Source organism: Drosophila nasuta, chromosome 2R, assembly GCF_023558535.2.
Source record: "Drosophila nasuta strain 15112-1781.00 chromosome 2R, ASM2355853v1, whole genome shotgun sequence".
NCBI lineage: Eukaryota > Metazoa > Arthropoda > Insecta > Diptera > Drosophilidae > Drosophila > Drosophila nasuta.
In genome coordinates this window covers 4,602,714-4,617,409 of record NC_083456.1, presented here as the reverse complement: position 1 = coordinate 4,617,409, position 14,696 = coordinate 4,602,714, and the positions used below count along the sequence as shown (strand labels likewise).

General features: G+C 40.7%; 3 protein-coding genes across 3 annotated transcripts; 1 reads left to right on the top strand and 2 right to left on the bottom strand.

Moving 5' to 3' along the window:
• Nucleotides 1-169: 169 nt before the first annotated feature.
• LOC132787225 (TBC1 domain family member whacked) lies at nucleotides 170-4,310 on the bottom strand. Its single transcript, XM_060794155.1, has 4 exons — nucleotides 3,844-4,310; nucleotides 2,070-2,317; nucleotides 1,633-1,997; nucleotides 170-1,571 (listed from the first exon to the last, which is right to left on the bottom strand). Exons 2-4 carry the CDS (start codon nucleotides 2,274-2,276, stop codon nucleotides 1,040-1,042), a joined length of 1,104 nt encoding a protein of 367 aa, XP_060650138.1. The 5' UTR covers nucleotides 2,277-2,317; nucleotides 3,844-4,310; the 3' UTR covers nucleotides 170-1,039.
• A 2,017-nt stretch (nucleotides 4,311-6,327) lies between these two features.
• On the top strand, nucleotides 6,328-9,259 carry LOC132787222 (GPI ethanolamine phosphate transferase 1-like). Its single transcript, XM_060794152.1, has 2 exons — nucleotides 6,328-7,175; nucleotides 7,229-9,259. Exons 1-2 carry the CDS (start codon nucleotides 6,395-6,397, stop codon nucleotides 9,148-9,150), a joined length of 2,703 nt encoding a protein of 900 aa, XP_060650135.1. The 5' UTR covers nucleotides 6,328-6,394; the 3' UTR covers nucleotides 9,151-9,259.
• Nucleotides 7,285-14,655, bottom strand: LOC132787220 (probable multidrug resistance-associated protein lethal(2)03659). The gene is given in 9 exon segments (XM_060794149.1): nucleotides 7,285-9,307; nucleotides 9,368-11,003; nucleotides 11,068-11,147; nucleotides 11,149-11,583; nucleotides 11,585-12,688; nucleotides 12,749-13,115; nucleotides 13,181-13,340; nucleotides 13,528-13,613; nucleotides 14,112-14,655. Coding segments are annotated over 9 exon segments (3,981 nt in total). The 5' UTR covers nucleotides 14,189-14,655; the 3' UTR covers nucleotides 7,285-9,271.
• Nucleotides 14,656-14,696: the final 41 nt, after the last annotated feature.

Sequence of the window (14,696 nt, the reverse complement as noted above, 5' to 3'; positions counted from 1 at the left end):
CCAGTTCCAGGTGTTGATGATTTTGAAGGTTTCATTGAAGTACATATCGCCACCGCAGATCTATCTATATCTTTATAAATGAGTCCTAATAACATAGTATAGAAATTATGAAAGGCCGTGGTTGCTTTGTGGTTGCACCACACACAATGTGAATACATAAACGTACAGCTGTGTTTATATTAATCTTTATTTTATTAGTAATAGTGATTTATTTTTAATTTTTACTAAATTCCCCCGAGTAACGCCCCATAAAGTTTGGACAACAAAATTGATTTTAACGAAAGATGTTGAATTGCATTTGGTTTTCTTAAGTGGTTTAGTAAACACGGACCAATGTATATAAAAAACCAACTATAAATTAATATACAAAATGTATATATAGTATATAAGTTATTTAATTAGAGGAGAATGCATGCGTTTTTTTTCGGTTGTTTGAGCCATCAACATTATATATGTAGCTGCCAATAAAATGTTGGTTGTAAACAGTAAATCAATAATAAGTATGATAATAATACGATATGTATTCTGGTTGTAAATTACTAATGCTATCAATGTTTTAAATTTATGTAATACATATAATAAATAATAATAAATACTTTTGAAAAGCATAAAAAAATTGCACGCATATAATAATTGCAACTATATGAATTAAATTAAAGAACAACCTTTCAACTTATAAAATATTAAACAAACTGTTGCCAAATACTTTCGTATGCGCATGGAATGAAAATAATCTAATTCACTGTTGATTAGACAGTTTTTGTTTTTGTTTGTTTGTTGGTTTGTTATTCATATTTCTGTTTATCATTTTCATATATCGTTTCGAAGTTTACAAGTTTCAGTTCCGTTCTCCTTTTTTTTGTGCACGTTTCCCTCTCTATTCGACATTGCATGTTTATGTCTTGTATATATATTCAAGTAAACATATATAAAACTTATGCGCTGTATGTTTTCGTGTGAGTGTCTGTTGTGTGTTTAGTAACAATTTGATGCTGATGGTTGTTGTAGTAAATAGTTGGCGTGTAGTGCTCCTTTCTCCTCACAGCGTTGGCATGTTGCGCCTTCCATTACTTGTGCTTGACTCCGCCCCTCCACTCGTTGCCCCATCTTGCTGTGCCTTTTGTTTGGCACGTCGCGCCTTTTGGCGTGTATGTTCAATTTGAAAGTCTTCTACACGCAAATTGAGACGCATCATATTGTTTATAATAAACTCCTCCTCCATAATGTGCTCTGGGGGTGAACGTAGCACCGCCAACGTTTCGCACAGCCCTGTGCACGTCTTGCGCACCTTGTGCCGACTTAGTGATGCTCCAATAATGACGAGCGCCACTTTGAATATGACTCGTATGCCCTCGGCAAGAAAACAATCCCATACTCGCAGCAGGGTCTCCCAGGGTAGAGTGCGCGTCAAAGCGCATAGAAACCAATCGGTCATGTAGAGCAACGGTTCTACTTTGTGCTTCTGCAGATGACGGTAGACGGGCGGGCAAGTTTTCTTCAGCAATCCCTCCAGTATCCCGGCATCATTTTGTATCACTTCGAGCCCAGGTATAAAGTAGTCCTGCAAGTAGCTGCAAGTCAAAATAAATGCTTAGAAATCAATCAGATAATTAAAAGTTAGATTCGACTTACACATCACATACGCTGACAAATACCCAAAAGGCATCTTCTGCCGGCAAATGCATCAATAGAAATGCTGCTATTGGCGCTTGTGCTTGACAGAATCCAACCTTTGGGTTGTATATCGAATAGGCCTTCAACACATTGAAGAGTTCGATTTGTCCCACCTTCTGCTCGTCGAGGAACATTTCGTGAAACGGAAACTGACGATGCTTATCTTTTTTGATTTCCTCAATAGTCGCTGGATTTCCAGGCTTCTTCAATAACTCCTCATACACATCTGGATTCTTTTTCTTAAGCAAATATGCACCCGACAAATAGAACCAAGCCTTGGGACGCACTGATTTCGGTATTCCTTTGCGACATCTATCGCGTATCTATCAAACAAAAAAAAAAAAACATTTACATTAACATATTAAATTCGCACAATTCGTATTAAATGTATTTACCTTTTTGTAGTTTTTCGACATATATATGGACCAGTTGTCAATCATATAAAGCCATTTCTTTTCGCGTGCAATGATCTGTGCCTTAGAGAGCGGTTCCTTGGGTTTGTCGGTTCGCTGGAATCCGCCATAGAAGCCATTGCGGTCTGGACAACTGGATACTGTGGAGCACAGCGAGATGGTATCCAAAGCCCGTGGTGGTGTTGCCATCTGAGATGAATGTGCTTTCTGCTCGCCGCAACGATAGCAAACTAAATCCATACAAATGTAAAGCACACATATTAAAATACGCCCACTGCAAAAGCAGCTAAACAAAATAGGTGCAACAATTGAAAGAGATCGAGGCAGGAGAGAGAGAGAGAAAGAGACAAACAGAGATGGAAAATCACCCAAGTACCAAAGCTCAAGACAATTTGCATTAATAATTTGTCTGTTTGTAATGAAAACTGCGCAATTAAGTGCGATCAACGACGAGTGTTTGTCGGTCTCTCAATTTGTCTCGTTGGGTACAATTTGGCAAATATTACTCATACGTTCTATAGTACATACATATAAACACATAAATGTGAATATGTTTGTATCTGTATCTTTACCTTAACAATAAAGATATGATTGTTGTGGTTTATTTATTTTTAACCAAGTCTTATCAGCTAGCACACATTAAATAGATAGCATTGCCTTGAAGATCAGATCGTGTTATGAACACCGTAAAAATGTTCGAATCTGTCTGACGGCTGCACAACTGTTTTTGCTTTAATTCACAAGCAAATCAATTAAATAGCGTCTGTTCGCCAATTGCAAATTAGTCAGCAAAAGGTTCTACACACAAAATAACTATATATTTATAAGAAAAGAGAATCACACTGTGATAATTATTATTTCTTGAACAAAAAAATCTATTAATACTATTTGTACATTGATCAAAATTGTCTATCTTTATCGCATAAACGTAAGTTGGAAAATTTTAAGTTGATGCTTTAAGCTAAACCAGGAAGTTTGCACAAAAACTATTAAAACTAATTGTACATCGATCTACTCAGCTTGTTATGATTTTTTCATCGCATAAACGTTTGTAGTAATGTGTCACAAAATGTATATGGGCTTTATAAGCTGCAATCAGGAAGCGCGAAAGTTAGTGACTTCTCTTCCCCTCTCTTTCAATTGTTGTCTTCAAGTGGCCGAGCGGAAGCTCTTGCCTTAGCTCAATTTTGAGTTTGAAAGCTTAATGACTACTAAATAATTGAGGCAACTATGTTGCGCTTTAATAGCCTCTAGAACACTTAATTGCAAAACAAAAAGCGAGCGGGTAAATGCAAAACTACGAGAAAGAAAGTCAGTTTTGCAATTTATGAGGGCAAATATTATTCAGATGGAAATTGCTGCTGATAAACTATGTGGGTAGTACACACATGCCTGAATCAGTTAATATTCTTATCAGAAGATTACAAGCAAACTGAAATTTTACTTTTAACTGTTCACGTTAAATGTGGTTTGATTTCATTAAGTAATAATCACAATCATCACATACGTCACAGAAGCGACAGAGGTAACGACAGAGGCAGCGGCCCACCCACTAAAATCGTTAATATCGTATCACACAACTCTGGGCTGCCATTTTGCCTACGCGCTCCAAAAACAAGTGTCACTGTGTGCCACTATGTGTGGCTGTGATTGTCTGAGTATGTGGATGTACTAGTGTATGTGCACAGTACCTAGCAATTGTTATTATTAACAGCACAACGCTCTTGCCCTCGCTCTCGCTCCTCACTTTGCTTACCTTTCGAATTGCTTGTTCTCGTTGCTCTGCTGCTACTATAGTGGTCGTTGTTGTTGTTGCCGTTACTGGTACTACTGCCGTCGTGGAATGCGCAATACTCGTTTTACGTTAACTTTCTATGCTTTCTTACGTTATTTACGTTATTTTACACTGCGCCCGCACATTATTCGTGTTGTTTTTATTGTGTTGGTGTAATCATGACTATTTTCCAATTGGAGTTTTGTTTATTTCTTATAAAAACTGGAAAGGGAGAGGTAGCCATTGAAAAAAGATCGCAACTTTTCGATTATTTCGCGTTTGAACTTTAGATTCGATTAGCTATCAACTTGGCACTTTTTCCGTATATTAACTAGCTCGATAATGGTTAAGCACACCGCAATTTTTATAGTTTTACAATTATAAAATCCAATTTGGTTGGACTTGGCTCAAAAATAAATTGTGTTCATGGTGACCGCAAGTGAAATTAAAAAATACGCTATTTTATATCGCAAATTATACCAAATATACTATTATTATTATTATAAGAAGTTTGTTGACATTTTGTTAGGCATGGAACAATTTTGGACAGTAAATAAAAATTGTCCTTAAAAATTAAAATTCAACATAGCATTCAAGAAATGGTATGGGTAAATTAAAAAAAATGAATTTACTAATTTAAATAGATGATTGTTAAAAAAGCTTTAGCCGATGTAAATCTCTTATCGATATCACACAAATCAAATAATTCGATATTTATCGGATTCGCGTAGAGAAACAATTTTTAAATGGCAATTTCGTTAAGTTTATTTGAAACGATTTCTAGGAATGGAAACTCGCCCACAAAAGAATGTACCGAATTGATCAGCAGCCATAAAATCATGGGTAATATCTGAACTTCAATAAAATTACCAATTCGTATACCAATCTCCCATGAGCTACCATAATCGCGTACACGAAGAAGGAAGGCTATTGCACATGGCTAAGATGGTATAGAAGATGTGTCAAGGCAATTTCACAGATTATACTAATTACGCAAAGAAGGATTAAAAGCGGGACACACAGTCTAAGAGTAATGCAAACGAATGATAAATAAAATCCAAATCCGTTAAATTGTCAATTCCTTCTCCGACAACAATAAGGACATGATTTGGTTGCGCCTAATGCCATCGTCATTTTCATTTTTGATTTGTAACGCTAGTCGTAGTTCCTGTGAAAGCAGCTGGATGACCAATGCCTTGTATAATGATAAGAGCAGTGAGCATAAGGTACTCAAATTGGACATCAGAAACTTGAAATTTTGTGGATAAAACACAAAAATAATCTGACCTACAAATTTAAACGCCACCGCGAAGAAAGAATCCAATTAGACAGTGACAACACAAGGGCCAGTTTCCAAATGAGTGCGGGCACCAATATGAAAACACTAATCTTGTAAGATTTTCGCTCAAGCATCACTAGCATAATCATGACCATTATGAATTTATCTACCAATTTCTTGGCTGCTGTACTTCATTAGGGTGACAAACCCCTGCCGATGCAATAGAAGCTTGCCACTGTAAGCAAAGTCCTGGGTATATAGTACATCAGGAAACCTCAATGATGATACCGCAGGTGAATAATGGCCTGCTGCTGCAACTGTAGGGCATCGCTGAATGTGGCTCACGTCTCATAGCGCCTCGTAGCATTTAGAAGATTGATGACAACACTGCCACCTTGATCGGATTATGCCCCCAAAGTAAAAAGACAGTTTAAATTTCCAAAGAAACCAACGGGATTCTGTTATTTTAGATAAATGGAAGTAGAATGAGCCTTAGTTGGCTGATCCCCAACCATAACATAGAGGCCCCAATCAAAAAAAATGTGCTTGTGAATATTCCATTTCCATTGATCGAATCCCGAAATCTTCTGGTGACTTCCAATGGTTCAGTGTAATTGCACGAATTATGCCCACTTGACCCTGGTGCTGAATAATCGTCTTTAGATCGACGACGTTGCAGCAATGATTTTGCAAGGAATCATTCGGCGTTCACTTCATCCATAATAAAAATAACCAATCGATCCGCAGGTGAATGCTTAACTAACGACTATTGAGGTTCTTTGCGCACAAAAATTGTTGGTTGGAAGTAGATAACATAGACAGAGCATATCATTATGAACTGCAGTGCAATTACATTATATTCCATTTAATTCTATTGCTGATAAATATTTTGATAATTGTGATTACATTATCAAAAGCACAATTTCTTTGTCATATTTATCGGCATACTATAGGATGTAAAAATAGTAAAACAATCGAGAGTTCTATCAAGAATATGAAAACATTTTCAATTGTTATTCTTTCAAAAGGGCGTAACGCTCAAAGTTTTCAAAGTAATGGCAAATATGCAAATGTTATTAACGAAGACTAATTAAAAAAAAACTCTATTTTACATAAAACACATAAAATGATGAATTTTTCAGCAGGCTTTGCATTTTTGAATATGTTTAAGTTGAGATAATGTTTTGCATTATATCATCGACAGAACACAAGTATTGTAGGACAAGTCAAGTTTTAGTTAGTATATTTTTCAAAATGTGGAAGATTTTTGCTCTTTTAGTGCACATTTTGATGCTTGGTTACATATCGAAGATCTATTTCCAATCAACTGTTCTTAATGGGATGCTTCCGCAAGTGACGCACCGCGATTTGGGCCTCGAACCACCGGCAGATCGACTTGTTGTGTTTATTACCGATGGATTTCGAGCGGAGTCCTTCTTCCGCAATAACTGCAGCGGGTTACCAAGTCTACGAAACATTTTATTAAATGAAGGCTTGGCCGGAGTAGCACGCACCTGTGCTCCCACTCAGTCGCGTCCTGGTCATATAGCGATCTTTGGAGGCTTCAATGAGGATCCAGCTGCCGCTATGACCAACTTTCAGAAAAATCCAGACGTGTTCGATACCGTTTTTAATCGCACCGCAGGAACCTGGGGCTGGGGTGGTAGACCAGTGATAACCATTTTTAATGATTTGGTAACTAAGAACGGACCAGTCAACTTTGAGATGTACACGTTGAATGAAGAAATGGGAATCTATGGAGCCGATAACTGGGTGTTCAACAAGGTACGACACTTTATGGCCAGCAATGCAAATGTGCTAATGGTGAGAGAAAAATTGCCCTCAATGTTTCTGATATACCTGGGTGATCTGGATCTCGCTGGGCACTCGGCCAAGCCCAATACTGCTGAGTATCTGAAAATTTTGAACAATACTCAAGCGGGCATAGCTGAAATGTATGAATTGTTTGAGCGCATTTTCAAGGATAAGCGAACGGTTTATTTATTGACATCCGATCACGGCATGACCGATTCAGGTGAGTCTTATCTCCCCTATTTGCTTCTATTAGATTAGCAGACTTGTCCTTAGGCGCTCACGGGGCTGGCAGTCAGCTGGAAATTGAGGTGCCCTTTTTACTTTGGGGAGCTGGAGTCAAACGTGCAGCGCCCAATGCTGGACACTTCTTTAAGATTGGCGAACATGGTGTGCGACGTCCACTACACGAGCTGGATCAAGTGCAGATGGCACCGCTGATGTCAGCGCTCATTGGACTGCCTCCACCAGTTAATAATATGGCCACCTTGCCTTTGGGTTACATCAATGTCGGCGCTAAGCACGAGGCACATGCACTGCATCTAAATGCGTTGCAGTTGTTGGCGCAGGTGAATCGTATGCAGCAGCTTCACCAGAGGGATCGTATTATCGATTGGCTCCCAATGTTCGAGAGTCTTGAAGAGCATCGTGTGGAGACCTATAAACAACAATTCCAACATTTAATGAAGCTAAACTACGCGCGGGAAGCAATTCAAACCAGTCAAGAAATGATTCGGCTTTCACTCAAATGTTTGGAGTCCTATAGAAACTACTATCGCATTCCCTTATCCGTGGCGTGCATTGTTATGTATCTGGGCTGGCTCTACTATTTGGTAGCCAAACAGGCACGCACCTCGAATGCACCAAAGCATGATTGGCTCGATTTACCAATAATTATATTATTTGTGCTGGAGATTGTGCTCGCGTTGTTCCTCTATCTGCACAAAGTATCTTGCGGGACCAGCTTTTATCTGCTGGTGCCATTGCCGGTTTGGATAATGGCGTTGCGGGAGCGTGGACTCCACACCAAGTGCATAGAGGCGCCACTCATGCAGCTGGCTTGGATTGTGTGCACTGCTGCCTTGCTCATCGCCACAATCCACTATCGAGAACTGACCACCTTGGGCTACTTCGTTGTGGTATGTATCAACAATTGGCGTGCATTCACAAGACCCACTCTGAAGTTTGCCCTATGGATTCTACTGGTCTTGCTCTTGGCTGGCTTTTCATTGGTGCGACCCAATCTGGGTTACCATAGCAAGTGTTTGCTGTTCACTAGCATGGTGTTCACTGTACTGCGTCCTCTGGTGCTGGGAGAGTCGCATGCTTGGCGCGTTTGGATCAGCAATAGCGCCGCTTTATTGCTGGGAGGTTATGTCGTGCAACGTATTTTATGTGACAAGCCTATAAGCCAATGGCTACATGGCACTGCCTGGATCTATTTGGTATTTGCCCTCATCTCAATTCCGTACAGCAATGCAAGATCTCCGCGAACTCGCGTTCAGCTCATTCTATTCAACCTGAGCACAATCTATACGCTTTTGTGTCTCTCCTATGAGTCAATATTTATACAAGTGCTCTGCACAGAGTTCCTTATTGGAGTAGAGGTGCGTGATGAAAGCAAACAGTTGGAAGACGACGAGGACGATAGTGATGGCGACGAAGCGGACAAGCCCGCTAAGGCGTTGACCTCAGTTCAACACATACTCAACTGCTATCGCTACGCTCTACTTATAATATTCTACACATACTTCTCCCTTATTGGCACTGGCAATCTGCCGCACATCAACTCGTTCGATCCGGATACAGCTCGCGTGTTTGTCAGAGAGTTGTCGCCAGCTTTAATTGGTTCACTGATTGTGCTGAAACTTTTTATTCCCAACATCATCATCATGTCCAGCATGTATGCATTATGCGCGAAGGCCCGTCAGAATGTGCGTGGCATCTTTATCTGCTTGTTCCTTATATGTGATGCTATGTGCCTCTACTTCTTCTTCTTTGTGCGCAACAGTGGCTCCTGGAGCGGTGTTCGCGCCTCTTTGTCGAATCTGCTGATTGTGCATGGTCTCCCTATTCTGTTGATCGTCTTCTCTTGGGTTCCCAAGCAGTTCCTCAGTGCTCTTCCCATGACTATGCTGCCCATGCTGAGTTGGAAAACTGATGTACATATCTCACAACCAGGACAGAGCCAGGCTTAAATTAGTTCTTCACTTGGTCAATTAAAAGTTTTGAAAATTAATTTTAGTGTATGCAAAGCAAAAACAACCTTAATAAATTTCACGAGATTTATTTAACTTTCAGATTACACATTGCCTGCCATTAAGCGGTTTTTGATTTCTGGGATTCCAAATGAGCCTGTAATAAAAATATAGGCATCAGCTATGATCTGATCATTCATCGAATTTGAGGACTTACCTTCTCCGCCACCTTCAGAAGACTGTCGAAACTGCTTTTGCCAGTTTCCATCACCATGCTGTGGAATATTTTCGAGTCACACTGAGTCAAAAGCTCATAGGGAGAACCGAACTCAACCAATTGGCCAGCATCCATGACTAAGACCTTGTCAGAATCCATGATCGTGTTCAAACGATGGGCTATTGTCAGCACTGTACACTCCCTGAACTTGTTTCTAATCGTGGCCTGGATGAGGGCATCTGTCTGTGGATCCACATTGGCTGTAGCCTCGTCCATTACAAGAATGCGATTCTCGCGAAGAATCGCCCGTGCTAGACACACCAGCTGTCTCTGACCCACACTGAAATTGGTGCCACCCTCGGAAATAGTGCTCTGTAACCCACTCGGAAGTTCACTGATGACTGGTTTCAATTTGACCTCCTCTAGGGCATCCCAAACTTTAGCGTCAGTGTACTCCTCAAACGGATCGAGATTGTAACGCATGGTTCCAGAAAACAGTACTGGCTCCTGAGGTATAATGGAGATCTTGCTGCGCAGGTCGTGCAATCCTAGTTCATTGGTATCCCGACTATCTATGACGATGGCGCCATCGTTGTAGGAGAGTCGGAAGAGGGCATTAATAAGTGAAGATTTTCCAGCACCAGTGCGTCCTACAATGCCCACTTTTTCCATGGGCTTGATCTCGAAGTTCAAGGACTTGAGCACATATTTCGACTGAGGATCCGGAAAATAGCGCAGACTCAGATCGTCGGCCACAATTTTGCCTTGTTCTGGCCATGTTACTGGAGGCTTCTTGTCTGGTGCGGAATCGAACTCGCCCTCTGGTTCAATTTCATCGTACTCGAGGATACGCTCAACTGCAGTCATAGTAGTATCCAATTCAGCGGATTGTGTCATTCCAAACTGAACCATGCCAGCTAAACTCATGGCCTGCGTAATAGTGAGCCCAACCTCACCAGGATTTGTGGGTGGATTGATGAAGTAGTTGATAACAATGACGATAGTGTACAATGAACAAAAGAAGTCCACGTAGTAACCAAATGCTCGACTGGTAGACAGGAAAGTGTAGAAACTAGAGCTGTGCAGATCCTGAAGATTATCGAATTCAGCAATAAGGGTTTTTTGTGCCCCCAGTGCTCGAATTGTTGGAAGTCCATTAAGGGAAGCGCTAAGGTGAGAGTAGATTGGAGATCGGGATACCGCCTCTAGACGTTTAACGTCTCTTGATGTCTTCAAGTAGAATTCTCGAATTTGGTAAAAGACAAATCCGAGTACCACAGTTAGAATCATAAAGTAAGGATTGGTGATACAAATGACGACAAGAACGCCCGCCAAGGTGAGAAAAATTTGCATTACATCCAGCATGATAGTTGGCAAAATTTCGTCGAGTTGACCCAAATCCTTTGAGAAACGATTTAATATCCGGCCTGAGGGATTTGTGTTGAAGAAGTACATAGCCGCTCTTGTGATGCCATGGAACATGGAATTGTGTAGATTTGTAGAGCTCCTTCTGGCCATCGTATAGAAGAGAAGTGGACGCATTACACAGAATAGGATTGAAGCTACATTAAGCGCAGTAAAGTAATATATATCAGTGGGATCGTCCATTTCTGATACACCTTTGTTCTTGTCAACCCTGAAATACAAATGACCATTAAATATGAGTAGTAAGAATCAGCAAATGAATAATTAAAGCTTACCAATATGAGAGGAAAACATCTGAACAGGATATTACGACTTGAGTACCAATGCAAATGAGTATCAAAGTCATTATTAAAAAACCAGCCGCTGCCGGCAGCAAAGTATTCCTTATAAAGTCCCAATCCAACCTTGCCCTCGACTCGAGTCTCTTGAGGTGTCATTGGTGCATCTTGAATAATGGAATCAGCCATCGAGCTCAATGAAACGAAACTATCCGTTCTCGATGTCTGTCTACTACCACTGACAAATCGTTTGCGCGAGTTTATACTATGATGGTCCATGGCATCACCAGCATCACTCTCCTTGTCGTCGAACGTGTGCTCATTAACATTCGGATCTGACATAAGCTGTGCAAAGTCCAGGCCACTGCGTTGCATTGCTTCATATGTTCCCATTGCACTGATTTTACCCTTTTCCATAATGACAATGAGATCGGCTTGTTCCAGGAACTGCAGTTGATGTGTGACCAGAATAACTAATTCGTTTCGAAGATAACCTTTCATGCACTGGTCAAAAAAGCTGTCGTCCTACGTGGGTGTCCACTGCGCTGAGTGGATCATCCAAAAGGTAAATATCTGCCCGACGATAGACAGATCTAGCTAAGCTGATGCGGGCCTTTTGGCCTCCAGAGAGTGAGGCTCCTCGCTCACCAACAATCGTTTTATCTCCCTGAGGTAGTAATTCAAAGTCACGTTCCAGAGCACACTTTTTCACCACGGTACGATAGCGATGTTTATCCAGAGTCAACCCAAAGAGAATGTTCTCCCTCACGGTTCCCGTGAAGAGCCAAGGCTCTTGGGTGGCAAACGAGAAGGAGCCATTGACTTTAAGGCTACCCATTTGAGCGGGCAGTTCACCGAGAATGGATTGTATTAGACTTGACTTGCCTGCACCGACTGGACCGACCACAGCGACCAGTTGGCGACGTTTCATTTGCAAGTTGATGTTGTCCAGAGTGTTTTCGGTCGACTTGCTGGCCCACTTGGCTTGGAAGTCGCTGAAATCAACAAGAATGTCATCCTTGTCGTTGGATTTTGAGACATCGCCATTGGCAGATGTGATTATTGAACCGTGTTCTTTATCGTAAGATGTTCCAATCTCATTTGGTTTGCCACAGATTTGACCCACTTGAGTCTCATCACGAAGCATAAAGGTTTCCAAACGCTTAATCGACACCAGCAGTTCGGCAAACTGAGTTATTCCCATAGGAAAAAAGTTGGTAACTGCACGCTGCAGCAAATTGTAATAGGCAGTGATGAAGAAGGCTTCGCCGGCAGTTAAAACGCTTCCAAGCAGCACGTAGCCCACCAAACTGACAAACGTGAACATGCGGGATAGAGATATGCCAAAGGCTATGAGAATGCCTCGAATATAATTGACTTTTTTAATGCAGTTCATCTCCTTGCGACGCGCAAGTTCCACCAGCTTGCCGAATGGTTTCTCCCATGCATACATTTTGATAACCTGGATGCCCGAGATAATCTCGTTCATCATTCGCACGCGCTCGTCTGTGCGCATCGCTGTGAGTAGACGCAAACCAGATGTCTTCTTTGCCAAGTACGCTTGCAGGGGAAGGAAGAGCAACATCAATGCGACGCCAAAGAGGCAGGCTATACCAATCTAATACGAGAGAACACAAATTGTTAAAATATTTATCACAACTCAAACACAATTCCATACCTTTTGATACATAAAGTATGTAACCACAGTAAGTTCCAAGGGAGCAAGCCAGATGAAGTGCAGAGTGAGCAGGATGCCATCGAAGCGACCCACATCGTTGGACAGGAGATTCACCACTTGTCCAATGGATGTGTCTGACAGAGCTGTTCGGCTCAAACGCAATGATTTGCGGTACATCAAACTGCAAAGAGCCACCCGCATCTTCATGCCCAGATGTAATTGACCCAGTAGATATGGATGTCCAGTGACGACAGTGAGCAGACAAGCTGCAATGAGGCCCGCCGCATATAGTCGTGCTTTCACAGGGTCAGGATCCTCGTTGGAAAAGTATATCATGATGCCATACAAACAAATAGGCTGGGTGAATCTATAAAAAAGATGACTAGGAGTTAAGCAAATGTTCTTTAAATAACGTTTGTCTGTGTTTCTTACTTTGTGACAAACTCGCGGAAGCCCAGCAGCAGTCCCGTCCAAAACATATACCAACCAAATACCCGCATCATAACACGTAACAGACGCGGTTGTTTCTGTTCCGCTGTTCTTTTGGCCACCTCCTTGTCCCATTCTGTGCACAAGCGATCGCCGAGCGATTCTGACAAAAATTAACATTTTGTTAGCGAATTTATTAAACTGCAATCTTAGTATCCTGAGGGATAGCTATCGATATATCGTATATCGAGAAGTGAACGAAACTGGTTCAATTGTAAGGATCAGTTCCCGATTTCTCACTTTGAATCTTATGAAGACCGATAAAATACATCTATCATTTATTTACTCACCTGATTTGTGTTCCTTAAGTGGCTTGTATAAATCTTGCTGTTCCAGGGTCTTCTTGCGACCTTTCAACAGTACTGGGAAGACAAAGCTATATCAAGGTTGTAAAGATTACAGAGACCATGAAGGGAGAGCAGATATGAAAAGAGCAGACACATCATTAGTACGGGAATTGATGCGAACGCAACGCGCGAAAATCAAAATTTTGTTTATTACGTCACGCAATCTTGAAGGCAGCGTCTTCAGCAACCTTCTAAGTGAAAAAACCCACTTGGAGTCAAATAAATTTTTCCATGTTAATGTTAGTGTAACAATATCAGTTTCTATAACAATTTATTGTGGAGATACCACAACTTTTTCAAGGAGTATTCATATCTACATATTAACACCTTAACAGATAAGCTATCTGGAAACTCGTGTATCTAAATGCATTATCATCGTTGCGCAGGTCTAATATTAAAGATTTTTTATATATCCAATTGAATGACTAGAAATTATGCTCATCTTTAAAAGCAGAGGCGTGCGGTATTCAATAAAAACTATTTCGCAATATCATGAAATATTGAAAGATATGAATGTAGGTACTTACCAGAGCATAAGTTCCGAAATCGGATTGCTTCGCTCGCGTGGATTCTCTGGAAACTCATCGGCTTTTAACGATTGCATTTTGTTTGTTTTTGTTTTATAGTTTTTAAGTACATAGAATTACACTTAAGATCAAAGATAGAGTTTGTCACTCATGTATTTTACTTTCACTTCTGTTTTTGTTTTAGCACACAAAGAGAGATTCGCATTTGTACTCGCGAGCAACCCGATTCTATTGAAATTAGTTTTTATTATTATAAAAATATTCCACGGTGCTGTCTAGCAGCTGTTTGTGACAGAGATGCTCCTCAAATATCATTTATCACTTGAACACCGATTAATATTAGTTAGCCAATTAAGTAACTGATTGCAAGCATGAGCAGTCCACACAATTTGATTATTTACACTTCAATTCACTTATTTTATAAACTACAATTGTTTCACATTTCTATTTTAATCAAAGACAATTTTCGATCTTTCCATTCACACTCAGCTGTTTACCCTCCGAACGGGGAACACGTTCTAAAACTCAGCTGGTCAGCGCACTCGCTTTTTTATGCGTGCTGATGGAACAAAGCTACACAGACAA

Bases quoted from the DNA above. Each gene is read 5' to 3' on its own strand.
- LOC132787225 (XM_060794155.1), bottom strand. From the start codon at position 2,276: ATGGCAACACCACCACGGGCTTTGGATACCATCTCGCTGTGCTCCACA. The intron at 1,998-2,069 runs GTAAATACATTT...TTTGTTTGATAG, and splicing joins TGTCGAAAAACTACAAAAAG to ATACGCGATAGATGTCGCAA. The intron at 1,572-1,632 runs GTAAGTCGAATC...TTTGACTTGCAG, and splicing joins TTTGTCAGCGTATGTGATGT to CTACTTGCAGGACTACTTTA.
- LOC132787222 (XM_060794152.1), top strand. From the start codon at position 6,395: ATGTGGAAGATTTTTGCTCTTTTAGTGCACATTTTGATGCTTGGTTAC. The intron at 7,176-7,228 runs GTGAGTCTTATC...ACTTGTCCTTAG, and splicing joins TCACGGCATGACCGATTCAG to GCGCTCACGGGGCTGGCAGT.